At 38.5% G+C, this 17,078-nt stretch overlaps 1 protein-coding gene across 1 annotated transcript in view; it reads left to right on the forward strand.

Moving 5' to 3' along the window:
- The first annotated feature begins 6,434 nt into the window (after window positions 1-6,434).
- slco3a1a (solute carrier organic anion transporter family member 3A1a) overlaps window positions 6,435-17,078 on the forward strand; it is a 39,847-nt gene continuing 29,203 nt past the window's right edge. The window contains exons 1-2 of the mRNA XM_015059825.1: window positions 6,435-7,130; window positions 13,662-14,112. Of these exons, the coding sequence (XP_014915311.1) occupies window positions 6,969-7,130; window positions 13,662-14,112 (613 nt within the window). The 5' untranslated portion in view covers window positions 6,435-6,968. The remainder of the gene's footprint in view (window positions 7,131-13,661; window positions 14,113-17,078) is intronic.

Genomic DNA, 17,078 nt, shown 5'->3' on the forward strand with positions numbered 1-17,078 from the left:
CCCCCACTGAAACAAACATGATCGCTACAAAACTTTGACTAAAGTAAGGGGAACGGAGTGCTATTTATTTAAGCGCAGTTCCACAGGGAAGCATGCACATTTGCTTTATTTACCCAAGAAGAAACTGGACCTCACTGCTTTACATGTCCCACACTTGAAACCCTCTCTCCAGCAGTGCAGATAATGTTACTCTATTTTGAAAGAGCACGTTGCCCTCTCTATTGATGCTAGTGTAAAAATAGAGAGCGGCACAGCGGCATGAAATGGTTCAAAATGTAGAACAGACAGCAGAACTCTATATTTAGACGCAACACAATCACAAAAGGTGCCTGGTGACATTTTCCCAACTCCAAGCAGAGGGTTGTTTGACTCTCCTTTTAATACAGTATGTAGATGTCCTGACGACCTCCGGTAAGTTTATAGAAAAAAAACAAGGTTTGAGGTGCACTCTGAAGAAAATGAGAGAAAATTGACTATAGCGCTAAATACGTATGATCAGATCTTCTGAGTTTAGGTTTTTATTTTGTATATTATACGAATTTAGGGACACTAATAGAAAACAGATGCAATTATCAAATGCCAGAATATGCTTTGACTATTATCCATCTGCAGCGCATGGAGTTCATGAGAGCAGTGTCTGCCATTCAAAAATGTGTTTCTAAATGCGTGAAGGATTTCTGAAAAACATCTGACACTGCAGGAAAAAAATTATGGGAATTTTCTACAAAAAAAAAAAAAAAAATAGATATATGCTTTCAATACAGTCGATGCCCTCCTCTGCAGAGGCTGCTCCCCTCCGGGTGAAATTCCAGCTCCACTCAGCAGCAGCTCATTGGCTGAGCATTACACTACCTGGAGCCAAACTGACAGGACATTGGTTTGAAGGAGACAGCTCTGGGTCCAAGCTAAAAGAAGAGAGGAGGGGATTTGTGCTCAGCAAAGAGCGAAATTTAAATAAACTGTCCAGAGTCCAGACCAAGAATGTAAGAAAAGAGTTCACAAAATGTAATTAAGCAAGGCTAATAGTCGTGGAGTAGTGTAAACCAAAACAGGTCGACAACACCCTTGACCCTCAGAGTCAGAACCAAGTATGGAGAAACAGAAATCAGTTTTTATTCACTACAAATCTGGAAAAACAACTTCCAGAAAGCTGCAAAAATGCAGAAATACTGAGTTGTTTTAAATCAAGGATAAAACCCCACTTGGTAAAAGCTGCAGTTGATTAGTAGCAGAAAACTGATTAATATATTTGATGGTGACTATTCTTTATTGGTAATATGTAATGTTTGTTGCTTTTCTCAGTGTCGGTTATTGTGTTATGTTTTTATCATGTGAAACACTTTGTGAAATGTGCTATACAAATAAACTTGACTTTACTTGAGTTGTTTAGTCCAAAGTCATAGGTCAATCTTTTTTCTTAGACATGATATTACACACTGGGAAGTCGGCCTCAGGAGAGATATATCATAACAGCTGAAATGGATCCACACCCAACAGGTTGATCCACAGGACTAAAGAAGAATAAAGGAATTAACATTGGCATTAAGGCGTATACCTGTTTCATCAGAAGGAATTTCTGTCTGATGAAAGGACAGCAGCAAAATAACATTCTTGATCCAGTAGTTTTACAAATTGAGTCCAAATCCTTTACTGTACCTCTTACCTATAGACACAAGCTGAAGTACAGTGGACTGAAAGTGAATATAAATGTGCAGATTTATATTCATTTGGGTCTGTGGCTCTAAGAAAACCCATAACTACTTCTAGGTAGATTTTCTGCCAATAACTTGGAGTCATGTTTCAAAGAAATATATTTGAATAACTGAAGCCTTAAGTACTAAAGTGCACTCATCTTCCAGACAGTTATACATTTTGAAATGAATTTGGTTTGACGATCATTTGCTCTCAATTGATTGCCTTGTCTCTTTATGTTGCTTGTGGTTTCTTGCAAATATGCATTAAAAAAATTGTGCTCTGAAAATAAAGCTGCAATACATTTGTACTAAATGGAGAGAAAAAAAAAGCCTATAATACAATATCCATTTTTGTTCGGATCAAGCTTTCTCTACACTGCCTAAAAATACGTCTAGAATAATGGTTCATTGTAAAAAGAAAATTACAAAAAAGGAAAGCTACAGTTTAGAATTTCTTCGGGGAAAACCCAGCAGAATAACAGGTAGTGCTTGTAATTCTTTCTTCAAAAGTTTAAACAGGAAACGTCAAAGTTCAGTGTTGTTTGTACTCCCACTCATTCCTCAATGCCTTAAATTTTCCCAGTGTCTTCCAGCAGATGGGCTGGCCCTCTATTTTACCATCCACCCTTTCCCAGATCCTATAAATAGCAGCTGTTTCAGAGGGCAGAACAATGCTGCGCAGGGCTAGTCATTCATACATTCTTGGCATCGGTCCGAGCCGTCTCCTCCCTCCACCTGACTCACGTCCCTTCACGTTTACTGTATGTAAGCACACTCACGCGCACACTCGCATGCACACAATCACGTATTTCCACGTTCCAATCAGACTAGTGTTGTTAGAGCTAATCTGAAGCCCTCAAAGTACACGTGACTAACAAAAACTGTTAAGACTTCAGTGTTTGACTTTTTACGCCAAAAGTCATTGTGAACTCAACAAAACAAGAGCCACCACAGAATCTTGTTCACTTTTTCAAAGCAGCTTTTTGTCTTATTTTCAGCACACACAAATTAGGCACTTAGTAAAGCTAGCAACTTCTCTAATATTAAACATCCATAAATTTGTAGGTGTGGGTTGTAAGCGTGGGGCAACAAAGTAATTATCCTGCCTTCAGTTGTTTTTAAAGATATTTCAAACATGACTTACAAGAAATTTGACTTTGTAATTTGACACCTCAGCAGATGCATAGTTCCACCAGGTCTTTGTTAATTGTTGCTGTTAATGGTCTGGTTGAGCTGTCAGCTTAAAGACTGCAGCTCCAAGGAGGAGCTTTGTGTAAATAGGCAGTGCTTTGTGGGAACAAATGTTTAGGCAGCCCTGAGTGGCTGCAACGGGAGATTCAAAGATTTCTCAAATATGTATGACACAATCACAAGGGATGTATCTGATATATGGATAACACATCTCCTTTAATGTTCCTAAATTAATCAGTAATCTCTAAATTCAGGATAAATTATTGCATAATTTTGTAACCAAGCTAAAGTATACTATTTACAGATTTAACTGAGCTAAAAAAAAAAATAAAATAAAAAATACAAAGAAGCCTAAATAGAAGCCATATATGCATTTTACTCTACAAATTATTAGAGCAAAAGGGAAATAATTTATGATTCAGGAATGAACTTTTAGCATATTAGACTTTAAGAGTCTCTTCAAAGTTCGAAGGACAATATAACAAATAACTATTTTCTTGAGGAATATATATAGGCCTTAGGAAAAGAGGTCTTATGGCCTAGAGTCTAATCGTTTTTTTTTTCTTTTCTTTTTTTTTTCTTTGTTCTGAGATGTTAAAAATAAAAAAAAGGATTGGAACAATTTGGATATATTAATTGGGTCTATCAGACAGACAATCATTACTCTAAGATCCCTTTCATGAAACAACACATCAATAAATACTTTATAATAACTAATCACGTATCATTTTAAAGCTCCCCAGAGGTTAAAATTTACTGAGTAAGAAGATTCATATCACCTTAACAAAAAAAATTGCTTCTGTTGGTTCAGATTTTTTTTTTTTTTCACAGCTCAAGCTTTAATATAAACAGAGGGTACAATAATACAGGACGAGGTACATTCTTCATACTCTTGAAACTTTGAGATACCATCTGCGGTAATAAGAGTTTATTTTTGACAAGGCCTTAAAGTCTGATAACATTGAAGTGACCAGGAGAAAAGCAGATAACATAGGTGAAAGGCCAAATCTGAGGAAAAATGTGCATTATAAAGGCTGGAGTGACGCAGGGAAATTGAATTCCCTACAAACTTTTTACCATCGAGAAATGTTCTCTTTTAAGACTTGGTACCCATTTAGTGTATTTTAATCAATAATAATCCATCAATTCTTGCCTGACTGAAATGTGGGTACAAAGATTGAAAAGCCTCTGCATAACAATATATGTACAGACTTTGCACACAACCAAAAAGGCACACCCAGGTGGCTTTTTCAGCTGGTTCACACGTTATCTTGTGTTTTAAAACACAGCACAACACATTAGATTTACATTTCCCATAACACTGTTCAGCTGAGCTTTCAGTATTTACATACTTGTTGTGGTTTTTCACATCTCTGCTCAGCTGGAAGTGAAGACTTTGTCACAGTTTGTTTGAATAACACATCCAGTGTTAAAACTGTCACTCCGTTTGTCGATAGTTCTTTTCTCCTAGCAGGCAGAACAGAAGAGGCAGCAAATAATTCTGCTACCAGGATTTTTTTTTTAAACAATTCCTGTTGGAATTTAGATGGTTTCAAGTGAGGAAGTGTTCACAATTGATGGTTACTTTACTTTGGACTCCTGCCAGACAAAAAGGTCGGAGAATGAGAAGGCTGAGATAAATCATGGTTGACTCTTAAATCTTTCCAGTCTCATTTTCAGCTTTCATCTTTGTTTCAGCTCCTGTTGATTTTAGGAAGTGAGAGAAAGTCATCTTCCCATCTGCAGCTTTGATTTAAAATGTGCAACTGAAGAAAATATTTAAAGCATTCATTATTTCAGTCAAAAAAAAGAAACACCTATTAATTAAAATATTAGTATAATTGTGTAACTCAATATTTATTTATTTTTTTGCCAGTTTTATTCAAACCTATGTCACACCTCACATATTACTCATGTCTTAAAAAAAAATGTTCAGAAAATCTTTGCAGCCATAACACATTTGGTTTTCATTCAGTCAGTTAGAGCCCATAATTGATGTGGTTGCATTACATCATAGCCATTGCAGTGTCTCATCCTGTGCCCACTCAGATGATCCAATAATAATCATAGAAACAGGATGAGCAAACAACACAACTTCTGCTTCTCTGCTGCAGAAAAACACAGTGGGAACAATTTCTTTCTCCATATCTGCAACGGTGTTGAATGGTTTGGTGGATAATAAACAGTGACATAGTACTACCGACTCAAAGCAACAATGTAGTTTATGTAGTGTGGCTCTTCCTGTCTGGATTTTTGGAAGTCTTTTTTGAAAGGATCTACATTTCCTTCCACGTGTCTTCAGTGGATATGTATTTATTTATTTGAATCATCTTTTTCAAAAACTTAAAGATTTAGAACCTTAAAATGTTTTATGTGGTAAAGGCACACAAATGTAAAACGTAAATTTCTAAAAATTTCCATTGTAATATTATGATGCTGGAATTAAAGATACGTTTATTGCAAGATTACTTGGTGCCGCTAGGTGTGACGGGTCTGGTCCAGTTGTCTTTGGACTGCACGGAACAGAAAAACAAGCACATCAGGGGCCGCCCGCTCCAGATCCTACACAATATATAACAAAATAAAGTCGATCCCTGTTACTTTATTGTCATAAATTAAATTAAATATTCACATAATGGGATAAAAATGTGTATTATGATGATGGTAACACAAATAAACTTATGAAATTTTTAATACTGGAGTGACTTTGATGAAAAATTGCCAGCATGTTTACGAAAGTGGATGGGCTGAGGACCACAAAACAATTTAACATAATAATACCACAGAGGAAGAAATGAAGAGGAGGGGCACCCCATCTTAAAGCTGCAGGCTCACAATAATCGGAGTGGTGGGTACAATGCTTACTGTCAGGCAGAGGAACTGTCTGAGTAAAGGAAAACATTTGGTGTAATTATAACAAAGTAGAATACAACCTGGTTACGTGTGGTTGAGCAGAATTTCAGATCACAATTTAGCAAAAACGTATAGTAATGATCAACATGATGACAAAAGTATTTAATTACTGAACTTTCTAATAACTAGTGTTAAAACATTGCTTAGAAATATGTAAAAAAAATGCATTAAAATAGAAAACTTAGTCACTGGTGGTTTTTGCAAGCTTATTTGGGAGAACTTCTCTCGTCTCCATCAATGGATCGTGATCTCCTGCATTTCATCTAAAACAGTCCCACACAGACATAATAGTGTTCCTTTTATCAACAGTAAACCATGGATACCAATAGAAACATATAGCTCAATGAGCAACTGACAAAGAAATTGTATTTTCTTTTTTATCCATCACTTTTTAATTGTTGTAGTCCTGGGTAACTCTCCATATTGCCCATATTAAAAACTTCACAGCAGGACTGTCTGGGCACCAATGTGGCTGGATGTCTGGTAATGCCCCTGGTACATCCACAACATTCAGTCAATATACAGCCATCCATTGTTGCTATGCCTATGTCTCAACACTTTAACAGGGGTCGAAAACGCACTCAGCGCCCTGGAGGATTTTTTGGACAGTTCTGTATTTTTCCGAAAAGAGCAGAGCTGAAGATGCTCCACAGCGCCCCTAGTGCAGGGTTAGTGCTACAGACAGACTGAGGGAGGAGAACAGAGACAGGAGGTAGGGGAGCAGACGCTCAGCAGCCGCTGCGGGTGAATGTCCCCGTCAGTCCTCCGCTGCCGGAGTTAGGAGAACCGTCTCCGGCCGCTACAACCCACAAAACTCTGCGGCCCAAGCATGCGACGTGACGGAGGTTTTTATGCCGGCGGTTCACTAGTGCCTTCGGAAAGCTCACATGTTTCTGCGCGGTGTCGACGAGGTAGCAATGTTTAGCCGCGGAGCAGCGACGGAGCCCCGCGGAGTTTGGATCTGCGCTCCCCAAGCTTGTCAGATGAAAGCCTTACAATTTGTTGACTTAACGAGACGCGGCGCCAAGTAGAAACCCTCGGATGTAGCCTCCACGGGTGGAAGACAAAAACGAAACCCTGAAGCTGCCGGTCGGTGTCTTCCTCCGGTGAACATCCTCCACCTCTTCCTCCTCCCCCGGCGAGTGTCTCGGGGAGTCCTAGGCGGCGGGGATGCAGGTGAAGAAGCACCGGGACCCGGGGAGCAGCAGTGGCGGCGACATGCTGGAAAGCGACGCTCTCCGCAAAAACTCATCATGCTTCTCCAACATCAAGATTTTCCTCATATCGGAGTGCGCTCTCATGTTGGCACAGGGCACAGTGGGAGCGTACCTGGTGAGTACCGCACAGCCGGGGCAGCCAGGAGTCTGTCCTGTTACTGTACAGTACAGTGAAAGGCTGCAGCTGCAGATTTCCTGCTCCACTCGGCTTTTCTGAAGGGTTGCAGTGACAGAACCCAGAAACCGGCCGCAGGACAGAGGTTTGGCTTCTGGTTCTTGTCACGTGGGTAAAGAAAAACAAAAAAAAATAATAATAATTTACAGTACTGATATTAGGCCAATTAGTTCAGAACAAAAACACCAATTGGCTTAATTGACCAAAAATGTCATTCAAGGTCAAGACCCCAATCCTCCTTGTTCCTCCTTCCAATCTTCCACATGTGCTAACTCTTTCATTTTCACATTTACTCACACTGATTACAGATTGTCCTGTCTCTCTCTGCATGATGCCAGTTGAATTAAAATGTCAAAAAAAAGAGAAGAAAAGAAACACAAAGGCATGCTGAAAGTTCTTATTTTTTGGAATTGGTGGAAGAAAAACTCCCTAAAGTGCTCCACATTATTGATCAAAGCATCTCGGATGAGATTGGCAGCCTCTGGCAGCCGCTGTGAACGTTTAGGCTCAACATTAGCAATGTTTATTCTCTGAGGAAAGGCAGCGATGTCTCTGGTTGCTCCTAATTAATACACCCAAACCCAAAATGCCTCAGCCATATTTGGACTGGAACGTCTTATCTTCTCTGTAAGTGGACCTGCTGAGCATCTTGGAGCTTGAGGATGGTGGTGCCACACTGTGATAACTCTGACAGCAAGAAGGAGAGCGAATCCGCCTTTGCTTCTCAGATGGAGCAGGACTGGCGGCTGTTTTTTTTATTTTTTTATTTTTTATGGCACATTAGTTCTGGACACCTGTTCAAACAGTGAATAGACTGTAAAACTATAGCAGACAGTGAGATATGCAGTCACCTCATTGGATAAACACAAGTGCTTTTAATTCGCATGAAGTCTCCTTTCCATGTACAGGACATTGGGTACCTGGCAAGATGTCAAGCTGAAAAGCTGGTGTTGACTTAAATGTTCAACCATGGCATCTCTGATTGGATCATTGTGCTTACAGTAAGAGAGTTTGCTGGCACCAGAGAGGGAAAGTTCAACATTTATGGCTTCTTCCCTTCCTGTGAGCTCCTAAAGACAACCAGCATCGTCCTAAGTATCCCGATATAGCAGCTTGAGTGCAACGGTGAAACAAAACAGACAAAAAGTAAAGAGTTAGACTGCTGTTTTTTGAGCTTTTATATATATATATATATATATATATATATATATATATATATATATATATATATATATATATATATATATAAAAATAATAATTGAAAGAAAGCTAACAACCGACTCCTGATACTTTAGATTGCAAGTAGTGAATCCTTTTGAGTTAGTAAACAAATTGTGTTGGCCAAACCAATGACAACACATATCCCAAGTATCTGACACCATTAATACCGTTTCATTCCTGATCACCTCTACACCAAAGCATATCATTTCATTCTGCGCACGGCCACTTCATCTTTGTCAATTCCTCATTTTTTTTGCAGGTGTTTTCTTAAAATATTGAAGTAAGTGGTATAAGAGAGTACCAACATTTGAATGTATACTTTATTTTTAATTATTTATTCTAAAAAGTAAACGTTGCATTTAACCTTATTTCCATTAATTTTTGTTCTGGTGCTTGTTTGGACCAATTGACTGATTAGTCAAGATGACAAAGTAGATCCAGAATAACTCAAAACTACCCCTTCTTAGGTGATAATAATTTTATCATTAAAATAACTAATGTTTCTTACATTAGATTGAGTAAATGATAGAAAATTACTTTAATTTGTATGCACTGAGATATATAATTTCTCCATGGCATGGTTGTTATTTAACATCTAATGGCTGACCCTTTCGCACCTGAAGAAGTTGTGTGCAAAACAACTTAAACTACAGATCCATAATGGTGACGGGGACAAAAGATGTGCAGTGATGAAGATGACTGTCCTCATATTGGTGAAAATTGTGCAGTACAGTCTGTAGCGAACCTCATGTTCACTGACTAACTTTGTTTTGAGTTTAGTAAAAAAAAAAAAAAAAAAAAAAAAATCTGATAAAGGTTAGGGAAATTCTATTTTCGGACGGACTTATAATAACTACCTTTATCAAGAAATCAGCAGCACATTTAGTGTTTTTCAGTCAACGTTTCAGACATTTATTTGCTGAATTAACGCAAAGATTCCACAGAAGAACTTCTTAGAAAGCACTCAGAATTTGCACATCCGCTCGCTTGAAAACATCTAATCAATATCAAGTCGGCAAAAAAAAAAAAAAAAAAACTTTATCAGTGCATGTATGAATGAGTCATTTTGATTTTATGCATTATCAATTTCAGTTATTGAAACTGTGAGAGAAGCTCGGGTGCATTAAAAATGTTTGCAGCAATATGACAGCATCTTATCTTCAGTCAATTACAGGCAGAAATTTATATAGTCGACTAAAATATAATTAGAAATGAGGACGTTTTAAACGGATCTAGATAATGGACATTAGCCAACACTAACAAACAAAGTGTTGTTGAATAGAACATTAAAATTCATATAAACTGACTGGGGATGTTGAGGAACTCATCTGTACAGTTTAACAAGAGCTTATCGGTACATTCAACATTTTACATAGACTTAAGACAAGATCTGAGCTGAAACATTTGTGAAAATTCATTTTGCATTTTTATGAAACTAAACTAAAACAGAAACAACACCGCACTTCTCAACAAAACTTCTGCTTCAATGAGAAATATTGTGTTCTTCTTTTTTTTTTTTTTTTAAAGACATGAAGATCTTGTAACACCCATAGTGTTTACGCCTAACTTTGATTAAATAAAATTTCTGATCTCGGTTCATTTAGTTAAATGCAGTTTCTTTATAATACTTAAAATTACTATGCGGTGCTAAATTCTCTCTATGACTCATGTCCAGACGTAGCTGCTGAGAATCTCTGGTGTGTTGGGCGTAGCTGCACCTCTGTGACGACAGTCAGATCTGACACTTAAGAGCTCAAGTTGGAAAGCCAAACTAACACCTGGACCTCAACTGTTATGTCCTCAGTGACGTGTCACACCGAGGCAGCCTTCAACCCACTGAGCGCTGAAAGGGGATGTGGAAGCCATTCACTGTCTAACAAAACCGTGTTTATCATTTCCAGCTATCCACTACTCTGCCATTGTCAGCTTATTTGTTATGTTAGTTTGTATTGGGTATATTGGATAATCATGTCGATTGGTTCTCTAGGCTAGGGAGTAAATATTTAGGTTTGAGATAATGAGGACATAAATAAAAAAAATTAAAAATACAACACCGCACCTCAGTAATCTATTACTGCGACTAGCCTCTGGGCTTTTTTTTTTTTTATCAGTTCAGCTGTTAACAGAGTTCTTGACAACAGGTAATAATAACAAAGCTGTAAATGTAAAAAAAAAAAAAAAAAAAAAAAAAAAAAAACCTAAATGGACAATTGGTTGTACTTATGAGTTCAGTCAGAATTATTTTTTATATGTAAACAACACTATTTGTGTTTTATTTTTTCGAGCGCATACAAAGGATTAGGATTATTGTTCTTTTTACTTGTGTGCTCGTGCTAACGAATGCTCATAACTAATTCTTAATCTGATTGTTCTCTGCCGTTGGAGTAAAGGAAACCAACAGTCAGTAAGTTCCACCTCATAAAACAGAGAGGAAATTATTCTAAATAGTCTCAGCTCCAGTTAAACACAGCTGCTCAACCATTGCAAATAGCATCATTTTAGCATCTCTGCCTTAGAGCTAAAACATAATGCCATACAGGGGATGTCAGCTGCAGGAGGCCTTGTTTTCTTTATGTATATTAAGCCCATTCCGGTGAATTCTGAAAAAAAAAAAAACGTCTCTAAAGGGGAAAGTGCCTTGTTTTTCGGATGAGACATGCTGCTCAGTGTTACAAAGTTTACTTGTTGCTGTGCAGCAGATTAAACATTTCCACTGTAATCTGGGCAAAACATGGCTGGGACCACTGACGGAATGGTTTCCATTTGCTTACTTTTTCCTGTATACTTCATGGTGGTTTAACTCCTCCTGGAAACCTGCCTATTGAGGTCAGAGCTGAAGAGACGAACATGCTGAACCTATCGTACTCAGAACGGGTTTTCCTGCATAGCTAGACTCGCATTTACTCAGATCTTCCATAGCAACTACGGCTCTAATTGGATTTTTTTATTTTTTTGCTTTCCAAACGTGGGATGAGACTCAACGGGAGGAGCCAGTCCTGCTTGTTCTGTTTACTTTAATTTATGACAAATAGCCACCCAAGGGGCCAAAGTTTTCCATTCCCTAAATTCAGTGGAAGACTCTGGACGCTCCCTACAGTCATTTTCTGTTTGCTTTGAACTTCTGGGAGGGGCATGCTGCACTTAGACTGAGAGCAGCTGCAACACTGACCTGTATGCATCACTTGTTACACCTGCACATCAAAGAAGAAAAAATATTTTTAACTCCTATTAAAATAAAAAAACAAGCCTTGCTGAATTATTTGTGATAGTCGTATCACCTGCCGATCTTTTCTGCCTTCAGTAGTGGGCCAGCTGTCATGCTTGTGCAGTTTTAAATCTTTGCTTTGTTTACCTAAGACCCTCGGCCTGTATCATTATGTAACAAGACAAACAGCCTTCACATTCCACAGGACTTAGTTAAAACGTTTACTGTTATTTTTAGATGCTGTCTGTTGCCTATATAAGTAGCTGAAATGCTCAGCTGGACACAGAACTGCTAATGTAAGAGTTTATTTCACAGTGTTCTTCAGACAAGAATTTGGCATTTAACGTGAAACAGAACCCCTGTTTTTTTTTTTAGATGTAGTGTTTGATCCGTTTCCAATAAGGCTTGATATGAAGCATAATAAGATACTGAATTTTAAGTCAACTGTATAGGGATGTCAAGTGGTGTAGCGGTCGAACAGTTACTCCATGTACTCGATGCGGCGGTCCTTTGTTCGATTCCTGACTTTGAGATCTTTGCTGCATTTCTTCTACTCTGCCCATTTGCTCTCTGGTAACTGTCAATAAAGGCCACAAGTGCCAAAAAACATTTTTTAAATTTATATATGTGATCCAAGATCAACTGTGTTTTTTTTTGTTTGTTTGTTTTTTTTTGTTTTTTTTTTTGTTTTTTGTTTTTCACTTCCAGATGAAAAATGACGTTAAAATGAAAAATGATAGGGTTGTGATTTCTTGCCGTTATCATTCACTAAAAAAAATGTTTTTCAGTCTGCTTGTTAGATTTCCAGGAAATATACCAAAATGTTTTGCTGTTGAGTTTTGTGGGAAAGTATAAAAAAAAAAAAAAGTAGTGACCGTAACGGAACTAGTCAGTATCTGTCACATCTCCTGATGCTGAAGTAGCACTCGATTGCCGTTTTAGATCATAGTTGTACCAGAAATCTGTTACTCAGATAAACATGTTGTGAGTCGACATAAATAATCTGTCCTGTTATCTTTGGAACAAACACTAAACAGGAATGGACGAAGGGGACAGTTGACTTTGCGCCCCATTAGCTGAAATAACTGTACTGTGCTCCTAACTGGAGGTCTTTCATCTATTTCATCCAGTACATTTGTTTACAATCCCTTCATTCTGTCTCAGCCTAGTTACACTTGTAAACACAAAAAGCAGATTTTTGGGGTGTACCTTAAAGATCAACTCTGCTATGACAAGCCCCGTGGTGTTTATTATATTTGCATGGATCAATAAAAAATATCTGTTAAAATAGGAATGATGTCTCTAAACATTAGGATGCCATATAAAAATAATTTCTCACCTGTGCAGTATTCTTCTTGTCTCACATTATAACTTAAAAATGACTGCGTGCCACTCTGGATGTTGGCTGCTCAGTCAGCTACTCGGTTAGCTCACTCTAACTGGTTTCTGGCTTTCTGATTAGTAGTGGAGTATTTGTAGGCGCTGGTCATTTTGTCATCAGAGTGAAGCAATGAAAGAAAAAGTTGATTGAAAAATACCAAACAAATTTATCATGTAGAGATTTATGTATCATAGCCATATGTTGTATGTTCTGATATAGGTGAAGAGAAGTGAGGTTTAAATGTTGAGTTAGATATCTCCTTTGAGTTTACAGAAACACTGGTGTTAAAAAGTTCAATCAAATGTAAGGATAGGTTAGCATTAGAGCTGTAATCAAAGCCAGGATTAGCTTTTTGCTGCTTTGTTAAATGTTAAAGAAGTAAAAGTGGAATTCCCCTAAATTTTCAACATTTAAAAACATGCTGGGATGGCTTTACTGACACTGTTGCAAACAACAAATCTGCTGCTTTTTTTTTGTTTTGTTTTTTTATTCTTCCTTCTTCCTGTTCCTGATAAGTTTCTACTTGGTTTTAAACTGGGGTGTGGATGACAGTTGGTGAAAGACAGGAACTGGTGGTGAAAGTAAATGAGTAGAACAGAGGTCCAACCTCTTTATTAGAATAAATTTGATTCCCTGTCCTCAGATTTGTCGTTTTGTCTTTCAGGTGAGTGTGCTGACCACCCTGGAACGACGGTTCAACCTGCAAAGCGCCGACGTTGGAGTGATAGCCAGCAGCTTCGAAATCGGCAATTTGGCACTGATTCTGTTCGTAAGCTATTTTGGGGCCAAAGCACACCGGCCCCGTCTGATTGGCTGCGGGGGCATAGTGATGGCCTTGGGAGCTCTCCTCTCAGCTCTTCCCGAATTCTTGACAAAGCAGTATGAGATAGAGAAAATTCACAGGACCAACTTGGGTCGGGATGTTTGTTCCAATACTAGCTCTAGTGAGTCTCAAGATGAGATTCTCTGCTCCAACAAAGCCAACACCAACATGATGTACCTGCTGCTCATCGGGGCTCAGGTCCTGCTGGGGATTGGGGCCACTCCGGTGCAGCCCCTTGGAGTTTCCTACATCGATGATCACGTGAAGAAGAAAGATTCCTCACTCTATATAGGTGAGAAACTGTTTCATCCTATTAAAAGAACCACAGAGATTCAAAGTCGTTTTGCCATTTCAAAATATATAATCTGGTTCGGGTAAACTAACATGCAGAAAAACAGCATAATTATCACCGCAAAAGTTAAAAATAGCAATCCGGAATTTCTCAAACACAGCCACTGTGGCTGTTTGGTCACCGCTATCAGACGCAATTTCTGCACAGCTTCAGTCAAGCAGGGACACCTGCAAGCTCTTCCTTTGTGGCAAGTCTGGGCCTGTTGATGCTTGTGCCAGGTGAGCATTTCTCTGAGCTTTTAATCTCCATTACAGCCATTTAAGAGGCGAGGAGGCAAAAAAAAAAAGGGGGGGGGGGGGCTACTTTGTCCGATCCTCTCTTAAAGGGAAGATGAGATGCTGCCGATGTCAATTTTCAAGGTGCTTTTCAAAGTGCTTCCTGTGCAACATTCAGATTACACAATGCTGGTTTTTTTAATACTTTTGTGGTTATGTAGGTATTTTTCAATATTGGTATCGTCAAGGCATTTTGACTACTTTGCCCAGTGCACAAGGGATAGAACCACAAACTAAAAAATCTATCTTACTGGAATACTTGTGAAACTGAAGGGTTTAGATATGAATTATTGTCTATATACAGTATATATATATAAATCTGACAGTTTCCAGATGTATCTAGATCTTTTAACTCTTACACACCTAGATAAAATACAATACAGTCCATTGTAAACCATCACAAGTTCTCATTGTCAGATTCAAACGTAGATATTCTGGGAAGGTCTTGTAAGGTTTTTGTAGACAACACAGTGTTATAAAGATCAAGGAACACAAGTGCAGAAAAGGTTTGAAAGTTTTGAACATTGCAGTCAGCACTGATCATGATATTATTCCAACCTAACAAAACTACAAACCTACCAAGACGTGACCATGAGCCTGTCCTGATGGACAGAGAAGTGACAGAGGAGTAACTCTAGAGGAACTAAAGAGATCTACACCGACTGTTCCCCTTCACATACACTCAGAGCCACAGTGGAATGGCTTAGGTTGAAGCATATTCATATGCTTGAATGGCCCAGTCAAACTCCTGACTTTAATCTAATAAAAGAAAATTGATGAGACTTGAAAACTGCTGTTCAAAGATCAGATCCAATCAATTAGGGAGACATTTGTTGTATTTTCCTTTTCTTTCACTCCACAAATATTAACTTACTTTTGTGTTGTTCTGTCTAATCAGTCCCTCTGAAATACATCGAAGTTTGTGTTTTAGCAAGGCACCGTATTATGTTTACTACATCCATCATAAGCCTTGTAAATGTTTTTCGTTAAACCACACAACCCTAGAATGTTGATGTTCTGATAGTGCCAATGATTTACTGTCCGGACTGTCGCGTCCACCTGTGATGGAGTAGGTGTGTGTGAACAGTGCGGGATGTTTGCTATCGGTGTTGAGCAGAGACAGTGAGCGCTGGCACACACCCTTCCTGATCCGTTCTACAGCTGCCTTTTGTCACCCAGATGCAGATGTCACCTGTAAACAATGGCAGATCTGTACTCTGTTATCTAAAGCCTGGAGCAGATTAACCTAATTGCCCGTCTTTGTGTTTTTTTTTGTTTGTTTTTTTTTTTTTTTACCAAATATGAGGGGTTTTTCTAGAACAACGAGTCCACATTCGAAACCACCCCGATCCTTCAAACAGCACAGCGGAAGGCTTTGACTTTTTTTGTACCATGGTTTTGTGGCTTAACAGTTTTATGTTTGGATGTGGGCTGTAGGTGATTAAAGTTTGGCAGGCATAAGTGGGGAGAGATTTGGGTCTGGCTCCTCTGATAAGCTGCAGGGAGAGTTGGAGGGGGAAAAAACAAGCGGTGAACTGTGAGGAACAATGTGGTATTGAGTCTTGCTCAGCTGATCGTCCTAATCCTTCTGCTGCAGGCCTGTCATGTGCCCCCGACTGCATGAATGGTGCAGATTGTCTGAACTTATGAGAGATTCTCTTTCATATGCAATTGATGTGTTCTGATTGTTGACCTTTTGCCATGGCTAAATATTTACATATTTCTTGCAAATTTTGCTTTGGGCTTGGCTTCATTTTTCATGTGACACACAGCCAGGCGGCAAAAAGTCATCCCAACCTACGACCTATAAGAGTTTGTGTTGGAAATGTGGTCAGAAAATGTCTAGCGGTCTGGAAAAGCTGTCAAACAGAAATTATAGACATTAACACCTTTCAAGCCGAACACTTCACCCCAAACTACATCTGTTACAAAAGTAGTAGACAGCATGAGTAATTTCCTCTGTTATCATTGAACATTTGCATCAACATGCTTTGGCCCACGTAGATTTCTCCACTTCGCCATGTGCTATCCAAAAAAAATGGGCATTTCTTTGAACTGCATCTCATCTCACTTTCAGTGCTTCCATTTCAAAGAGGTTGGTGCTTCTAGCTTCTAATAACTATATGTCCAAAATATGTGAAACAAATAAGTACAACACAACCACAAGTTTCCTGAGAGATAAAAGTTTTAAACAGCAGTACTCGACACCATACTGGTTGCTATGACGATTTGGCCCACAATTAGACGGAAGTTCAAAGGAAGGCTTTCTTAACGTCAAAGGTTGGAGATCTGACAAATCAGCACAGAGAATTAAAAACCCTGTGTTGCCAGTTTAGTCTATCTGTAATTCACCACAAGGGAGAATTGTTACTTTGTGACAGAAAGTGTATTTAAAAAAAACAACTACATTTTCATCTAAAATGATCACGTTTCTGCACCAGTTCTGACCAGCATTGCTACTCTGATGTGCACAGACAATCACCAGCATTTAATTCTTTTCCTATTATCACAAGAACGTTTCAAAGAATGAAACACAAGGGAGTTAAAGACAAACAAACTGACAGCATTTGTTTAGACCAGTGGTTCCCAAACTTTTTCTTCTGCGCCCCCCCAGTGGTTTCCAAACATTTT

Source organism: Poecilia latipinna, unplaced genomic scaffold (genome assembly GCF_001443285.1).
Source record: "Poecilia latipinna isolate Pla-1442-1.1 unplaced genomic scaffold, P_latipinna-1.0 Scaffold1660, whole genome shotgun sequence".
Taxonomy (NCBI): domain Eukaryota; kingdom Metazoa; phylum Chordata; class Actinopteri; order Cyprinodontiformes; family Poeciliidae; genus Poecilia; species Poecilia latipinna.